This window comes from Otolemur garnettii, unplaced genomic scaffold, assembly GCF_000181295.1.
Source record: "Otolemur garnettii isolate 467f Iridium unplaced genomic scaffold, OtoGar3 scaffold00123, whole genome shotgun sequence".
In the NCBI taxonomy this organism is placed as follows: Eukaryota; Metazoa; Chordata; class Mammalia; order Primates; family Galagidae; genus Otolemur; species Otolemur garnettii.
Window position 1 is genome coordinate 6,276,539 of NW_003852518.1, and position 8,638 is coordinate 6,285,176.

General features: G+C 44.7%; 1 protein-coding gene and 1 pseudogene across 1 annotated transcript in view; one reads left to right on the top strand and one right to left on the bottom strand.

The window, feature by feature from the left end:
- The window catches only part of RAMP3 (receptor activity modifying protein 3), a 21,008-nt gene extending 12,650 nt beyond the window's left edge, over nt 1-8,358 (bottom strand). Inside the window, exon 1 of the mRNA XM_003797756.3 lies at nt 8,301-8,358. Coding sequence (XP_003797804.1) covers nt 8,301-8,358 — 58 coding nt within the window. The remainder of the gene's footprint in view (nt 1-8,300) is intronic.
- LOC111727787 lies at nt 3,055-3,153 on the top strand (annotated as a pseudogene).
- Nucleotides 8,359-8,638: the final 280 nt, after the last annotated feature.

Consider the following 8,638-nt stretch of genomic DNA (forward strand, 5'->3'; position numbering starts at 1 on the left):
AACACTCCTGCATTGCTGGTGGGAATGTAAACTAGTACATTCCTTTTGGAAAGATATCTGGAGAACACTTAGAGAACTAAAAATAGACCTGCCGTTTGATCCTATAATTCCTCTACTAGGTATATATCCAGAAGACCAAAAATCACACTATGACAAAGATATTTGCATCAGAATGTTTATTGCAGCCCAATTCATAATTGCTAGGTCATGGAAGAAGCCCAAGTGCCCATCGACCCACGAATGGATCAATAAATTGTGGTATATGTACACCATGGAATACTATGCAGCCCTAAAGAAAGATGGAGACTTTACATCCTTCATGTTTACATAGATGGAGTTGGAAAATATTCTTCTTAGAAAAGTATCTCAAGAATGGAAGAAAAAGTATCCAATGTACTCAGCCCTATGATGAAACTAAATTTATAGCTTTCATAGGAAAGCTATAACCCAATTATAGTCCAAGAATATGGGGAATGTGGAGAGGGAGGGTAGGGTAGGGGGGAGGATGAGTGGAGGGAAGGTGATTGGTGGGGTCACACCTATGGCTCTTCTTATAAGGGTACAGGTGAATCTTTCTAAATGTAGAATATAAATGTCTTAACACAATAACTAAGAAAATGACAGTTTGATGAAAATATTTCAAATTGTATATAAAAGCAGCACACTGTACCCCATTACAGTATTAATGTACACAGCTATGATTTAATAAAAAGAAAAGAAAAGAAAAAAAATTATGTGTCTCAGCATGAACAGTGAGAGTCTGTGACATATGAGCTACAACTAGCTCCCACCCCAGCTCCAGCTCCGCTTAATGGGAACTGCACTCCAGGAAGGTATAGCCACATGGGATGAGGGTTCCTCTCTACCTCAGCTCCTTGTCTAGGGCCACATTTTCACCAGTGGACAGGCAGGCTTGTCCCATTCTGTTGAGTAGTTCCTAATTCTGAGCAGATGAGGCTGATTACTGAGGCTCCCTTCCTCTCCAGCCCCCACTTCTAAGGTGAAGGCTTTGCCCTGGGTATTATAGACCCCCCAGTTTCCCTGCCCAGCTCAATGGTAGGGTGAAGGTGCCATACTGGGAGAAGCAGGTTAAGAAGAGCAGAAACTACCAACCCTCCACCAGGGCCTACTGTGGGGCAGGAATGTCACTCTGGTAGACCCCCCACTCTGTCTCACCCCCAAGTCCAGTACAGTGGCACCAAGGTCCTTCCTAGGAAAAGAAGCAAGTATTAGGGTACAGATAGATATCTCCACAGCTCTGGCAGAAGGAACTGACTATATCTGGGACAGAGCAAAAGTCCACACCTTTGGGAGTTGTCAAAAAAATGGGAGTCATTTGGCTAGGCAAAGTGGCTCACACCTATAATCCCAACACTTTAGGAGGCCGAGGAGGGTGGATCACTTGAGCCCAGGAGTTCTAGACTAGCCTGAGGAACATAGCAAGACCCTATCTCTACTAAAAATAGAAAAATTAGCAGGGCATGCTGATATGCACCTATAGTCCCAGCTACTTGGGAGACTGAGGCAAGGGTCCAGGAGTTTCAGTTTGCAGAAATGGCACACCACTGCATTCTAGCACAGATAACAGAGTAAGACCTCATCTCAAAAAAAAAAAAAAAAGGAAAAGAGTAAAAGAAAAAGAAAGAAGGGAGAGAGAGAGAGAGAGGAAGGGAGGGAAGGAGAAAAGGAGGAAGGAAAGAAAAGGAGAGAGAGAAATGGACCAAAAACAAAACAAGAACACCTATCTTCACCACTTCTATTCATAGTACTGAAACTTCATTAGTACTGACAGTGCTAGTGAAAGCAATTAAGCAAAAAAAGAAATAAAAAGCATCCAAATTGGAAATGAAAAAGTAAAACTATATTCACAGATGTTATAATCTTATATGTGAAAAACTGTAAAGAATTAACATGCACACATAAATACACACACACACTGCTAGAGCTATTAAACTAATTCAGCAAAGTTTCAGGGTGAAAAACCAAAACACAAAAAAATAGGTTTTATTTCTAACCACTAACAATGAATAATTCAAAATGGAATTAAGAAAACAATTCCAAGTACAATACAGCAAAAAAGAATAAAATTCTTAGTAATAAATTTTATAAAAGCACACACAAAATTACCTCAAAATGGACCATAATATTTTATCAGAACTAAACTATAAAACTCTTAGAAAAAAATACGAATGAGGTAACCAAGCTTCTCAGTGGCCTCAGCCATGAGGAAGACACAGAGATGCAGATCTTTGTGAATATCCCCCCTGAGGTTGAGCCCCCAGAGAACATCAAGAAAAAAGCCAAAATCCAAGATAAGAAGGGCATTCTGCTTGACCAGGAGCATCTGAGATTTACAGACAAATGACTAGAGAATGGCCACATTCTCTCAAACTACAACATCCAGAAAGAGGATGCACCTGGGACTTCACCTCTGAGGTAGCATCATTGAGCCTTCCCTCTGCCAGCTTACCCAGAAATATAACACAACTGCAAGGTGATCTGTTGCAACTGTTCTGCTTGCCTACACCCTCATGTTGTCAACTACTGCAAGAAGAGATACCAACAACCTGTGCCCCAAGTGGGTCAAATAAGGTGCATGCAGCAGCTCCTCCTTTCCCTGAAGAGCAGGCTCCTGCCCAAGTCCCACAGCGGTGGGACCTCAATAAAGTTTTCCTTTCATTGACTGGAGTAGTAAATAAAAAGAAAAGAAAGGAAATATACGGGTAAGTCTTCCTGCCCTTGTATAAGACAAAGTCATCTTATATTTGACACTAAAAGCATAAGACACAAAAGGAAAATAGATAGACTGCATCAAAAATTTTTATCTTGGACCGTGCCTGTGGCTCACAGGAGTAGGGTGCTGGCCTCATATACCAGAGATGATGGGTTCAAACCCGGCCCTGGCCAAAAGTTGTAGGAAAAAAAAATTATCTCTTTTATTATTTGTATAAATAATGCGAAGTGTACATATGTAATTTTTTTTGCATGGATATACAGCATAGTGGAGAAGTTAGGGCTTTTAGTATATCCATCATCTGAATAAAGTACATTGTGATCTCTTCTTGGCCTTTGGCTAAGATCAAGTATAATATCTGTTCTTATCAATCTAATGTACATTGTACCCGTTAAGTAATTCCTCATTGTCCACCCTGCTTCCACCTCCCTATACTTCTGAGTTTCCAGGGCCTATCATGCCACAGTCTACATCAATGTGTACACATTTTTTAGCTCCCACTTATAAGTGATAACATATGGTATTTGTCTTTCTGTTAGATTTCATCAAATTTTAAACTTTTGTGCATCAAAAGATAGTATCAAGAAAGTAAAAGGCAACCCACAGAATAGGAGAGAATATGCGAGTGATATATCTGATAAGAGACTTGTTTCCTGATTAAAGAACTCTTACAATTGTATAAAGAAGAGAAAAATAAACTAAATAGAAATGGGAAAAGTATATGAATAGTCATTTCTACAAAAATATATGCAAATGGTCAATAAGCACATGAAAAGACAATCAACATCATCAACCATCAAGAAAATGCAAATCAAAATCACAATCAGATACCACTCACATTCACTAGAATGGCTAAAATCAGAAAGACAGAAAATAGGGAGTGTTAGCGGGGGTGTGCACAAATTGGGACCCTTATACACTGCTGACTGAAATGTGAAATGATGCAGCTATGTTGGAAAACACTCTAGCAGTTTCTCGAAAAGTTAAACATAGAGTTAGCATATGACCCCAAACCTCCATTCCTAAATATATACCACAAATGTTCACGTAAAAATGTTTACATGAATGTTCATAATGGCATTTTTCATAATGGCCAAAAGTGGAAACTACTCAATGTCTATCAACTGAAGAATGGATAAATAAAATGTGGTTTGTCCACATAATGGAATATTACTTGTCCATAAAAGAATAAAGTGCTGATACATGCTATAACATGAATGTACCTTGAAAACACTATCCTAAGTGGAAGAAGCCAGACACAAAATGTGACATATTATATGATTCCACTTACACTAAATGTGCATAATAGGGAAATCTAGAGAAACAGAAAACATTAGTGATTGCTTAAGGCTAAGAGGGTTGGATGAAATTAGGAATGACTGCTAATGGATATGGGATTTATTTTTTGTTATGAAGACAATGCTCTAAAATTAATTATGGCAATGGTTGCAAAATTCTTTGAATATACCAAAAAATATGATTTGTATACTTAAATGGGTGAACCATGTGGCATGTGAATTATATCTCAATTGAGATAAAAGAAAGTACCACCACCATACCCAAACTCTAAGTAATCTTTAGGGTGTCCTTTAGGGAGAGGGGAAGCTGTACCAGAAGCAAATATGGATCTGTGTAAAGGAAGGGAGAGGGCTAGGAATTGTGACATGTGAATAAATATATAAAATTTATTTCCTAGGATCTAAAATTTCTTTAAAAGATGGCTGTGAAAATAAAAATGATAATGTATTATGAGATTTAGAACATCAGTTTAAGTAAAATGCATGACAACGATAGCATAAAAGACAGGAGGGAAGAAATGGCAGGTTCTTAAGCTCTACTTGAATCCCCATACTGTCGCTTGAAGACAGACAATAATGAGTGAAAGACATATACCTAAACCCTAAAGTGACCACTGTAGTAACAAAAAAATAGTTGCATCCAATTAGTGAAGAAGACGGAGGAGGAGGAACAGAAGGGGAGGAGGAAGAAGAAATGAAATAATTAAATATGAATCCAAAAGAAAACAGAAAAAGAGAAAGAGGGAAAAAAGAATGAATGGTAGATTTAAATATAACCATAGGCCAAGTACAGTGGCTCATGCCTATAATCCTAGCATTCTGGGAGCCAAGGCAGGTGGATTGCCTGAACTCACAGGTTCGAAACCAGCCTGATCCAGAGCGAGACCTCGTCTCTAAAAATAGCTGGGCTTTGTGGCCAACGCTATAATCCTAGCTACTTGGGAGGCTGAAGCAAGAGAATTGCTTGAGTCCAATAGTAGTAAATTGCTGGGAACTATGACAACACCATGACACTCTACGGAGGGCAACAAAGTAAGACTCTGTCCCAAAAAAAAAAAAAAAACCCTAACCGTATACACGTATCAATAGTCAGATTAAAAGATTAAAAGTAAGTGATCTAAACACTTCAACTAAGAAGATTGTCAGATAAGATGAAAAAGCAAGACCCAATGGTAGGCTGCTTACAAGAATCTTAGTTTAAATAAAAAGACTCAAATAGTTTCAAAGATGGGGAAAAGATATACCATGCCACCACTAATCAAAAGAAAGGTGGAGTGACTAACTACATTAACATAGGACAGAGTATATTTTGGAGCAAAAAATGTTAACAGAGATAAGAAAGATCTTTTCATGACAATAAAGGACTAGACCCTTAGATCTGGACCCCTGGGCCTGAGTCCCCTAAACTTGGACCCTGTGGACACAGACCTCATAGATATGGACTCTCTGGACATGAACTTGGAAACATGGACCATTGGGCCTGATCCCCTCCCCCAGCCAGCCCAGATTGCCACCTGTCAGATCACCAAGTCATAGCCAACTACTTTCTCCTCCTCTACTCCTCCTCCTCTCCTTCCCTGCTCTTCCCTCTTCTCCAACTCCTTCAGCCCACCTCCCTCCTGCAGGGCCTGTGTCTGATGTATCTTTGCATTAACCATGATGCTTTGAAACAGAGCTCTGGGACAGGTCCCAGTAGACATCCATTACCTCAGGTGACCATCATTCTCTCTGATCCCTGACTGGCCTCCATGAGCCTCACAAAGAAATCATCAGTTTCCCTCCATCCCCAGGGCCAGAGAAGGACTGGTCAGGACAGGCATTGCCCCTCCCCAAGGTTCTACAAACTTGGACCCAATTGACCCACCTGTCTAAGGAGAAGGAGAGGTCCCTGACAATGTGCCCCTCCCATGGCTTTGTCCTGGATCTTTGTCTGCCCCAGATATCCACAAACCTCACATGCCTAGAACCTCCTTGTGCTCCAGAATTTCCACCTACCCCAGGAGAGCAAGGGCCATGTATGAATCTATCGGCCCGCTCTTGACTACCCACCTCCTTCAAGTTTCTAAGTCACCAGGGCCGCTTGCTATCTAAACACTGTCCTTGGATCTTTTGATTCATCAGGAGCATGGAAGCAGGACATCATTACCTAACTAATGATAAAAATGACAGTACCCTGATCATTCTCTCTCTCTCTCTCTCTCTCTCCACACACACACATGCACACAGACACACACACTAGGATGCTCCATCCTCAGGTGCTATAATCAACCCCCCAGGAAACATTTGTGTCAGGCATGGGTGGATGCCTTCCCTTCATCTTCTGGTCTGAGCATGAACTCCTCTGCACCACAACCTATGCCCAACATAAGGAAACTGGAACTGAACGGAATAGAATCAAACTGACAGTCACAGCAGCCCTTTATAGCATGCTACTCGTATTACTGTATCCACACTGCAGCTGGGGAAACTGATCATGGGATTATGATCTGGGTTTCTTGGCCAGACCAGGAGTATCCAGTCAAGGGCCAACCACCAAAGCACAGCTGCCTGCTAAGTGGATGCCTACTGCATTCCCCATCTTCAGGTCCCTGCATAGTGTCGAATGTTTTCTGTTGAAGGCTTGGTATTCTCAAAAAAGCCCCAGAAGCCATCACCTCCCCTGCTGGCCCCCTCAGAGCCAATCACCAGTGGTGTGTGGTCACCCTAGGAACCCACCTCTGCTAGCCCTGCTCCTTCCTTTCAGACACAGCAGAATCGAGGGCAGATGTGGGCCCTGACAAGTTGGCCTATGACTTGTGAGCAGGTTTTGCCTCTCTGTGAGCCTCACTCTGGCTGAGCCAGCACCAGATGGATCTACTGTGACATGGGGCTGGCCTTGACCCTGTCTGGGGAACCTGAGCCCATGTTGCATTACAGCGGGACAGTGGGAGCCCTCAGGATAACAAAGTAGAGCTCTAAAACAGTGCCTATGAAGAACCCAGGATTATGAACATGGAGGATTTCAGTGCATGCCGAGAAGCTGTGGTGCCCAACTTCATGCTGAAGGCAATCAGGAAAGCCTCAGCTTCCCTCAGGATGAACTCAAAGGACTTCCCACTACAGAGACCAAAATCTCCATCTGAGGGCCCCTGCATTGGACTTGCTGAAACCCTAAATAAGTATGCCCCTGGTCACAGGAAGCTGCCATGTAACTTCAGTGTTATCTTCAACACAGATATCTACCTCATCCTAGGCTGTGGTTCTGGGACATGCAATGCAGCCACACTTTCTGCACCCCAAAACCTCTTCGATGGAAGGGAAATGGCTACAGAGTTTGGCCCACTCTTTTCCTACCTCCCTTACCAAATACCAAACCATCAAAGCTGAGAAAGAGACTGCAAGCAGGCCCACCTTTTCACCATACAGCCATGAGACCATTGAGATACCTGGGGGATGGCAGCCCTGCAGGACAGATCCTGAGTCCCTGATGTCCCCGTCAGGGCCCTCCATCACCAACATCCCTTCCAGAACTGGGCAGGCTCAGGGACAGCTTAGCAGCCCTCAGCCTTCAGCAAGGACTCTCCCACCAAAACTCTCACACACAGGCGCGCACCCCCCCCCGCCCCCATACTACATCCAATTTACTTAGTCTTGGATAATTTCTTTAGGAAGATTTTCAAAACCACCTTTCAATTTAATCCATTCCCATTTTGTGAACAATGCTTTTCTCCAGAGCCCTGTTGCTGGAGAAGGGATTAGGAGGAAGGGCTCAGAGTGATGTCCCCCTTACCTTCCCTGTGCTTTGCAGACACACAATGCCTCACACTCTAGGGCTCCCTGGAAGGACTAACCTATCAAATCTGAAGTCCCAGCATCACCCCTGAGCATGGCAGGCACACATCAAGGTCAAGCCGGGGAGCTCAGCACCTCTCAGGCAGCCAGCCCTTCCCGAGGGGAGAGAGCCTGGCCTGACCCACCCAGGCTCTCTCAGGTCAAACGGGAGGCCACCCCAAACCAGGCGGCGCTGCAGCTAGGAGGAGCCACCAGCCCAGAGCCTCAGGAGATGCCGCGGCTCCTGCCGTGCCAGCCCGAAGTCTTCGCCCTCAGCTCCCTGGAGTGGAAGCAGTGGAAGACACTCCCGCTGAGCGTGGGGACCACGCTGGGTCACCGCGCACTCCTCTGAGCTCCGGGGCTGAGGAGGGAGCGCAGCCCCGGTGTGGCGCGGGAAGGCGAGTGCTGGCGCGAGTCCCGCGGTCCCCTAGGCGTGGGGGCACCGGAGGCCCCCTTACCGCAGAGCATCAGCAGCAGCGGGAGAAGTTGCAAGGACCGCCGAACTCGAGTCTCCATGGCCAGCAGCTGGGGCTGGGTCAGGTTCTGTCCTGCTGGGGCCACCAGAGATGGGGGGGCACGGGGCGGGGCCGCGAGGAGTCCACCCCAGGCCGTGCCCCAGGTCCCGCCCCTAGACCACGCCTCTGGTCGCACCAAGCTCCCTCTTGAACCTGGGGGGCTCCCCCCAGATGGACTGTGTGCACCATCCTTCCAGCTGGGTGGGTGGGCAAGCAAGGCAAGGTGGGGTGGGGTGATTGTAGTCCCAGCAGGGGTGAAGACGGGTGAGGGCAGGATCTGA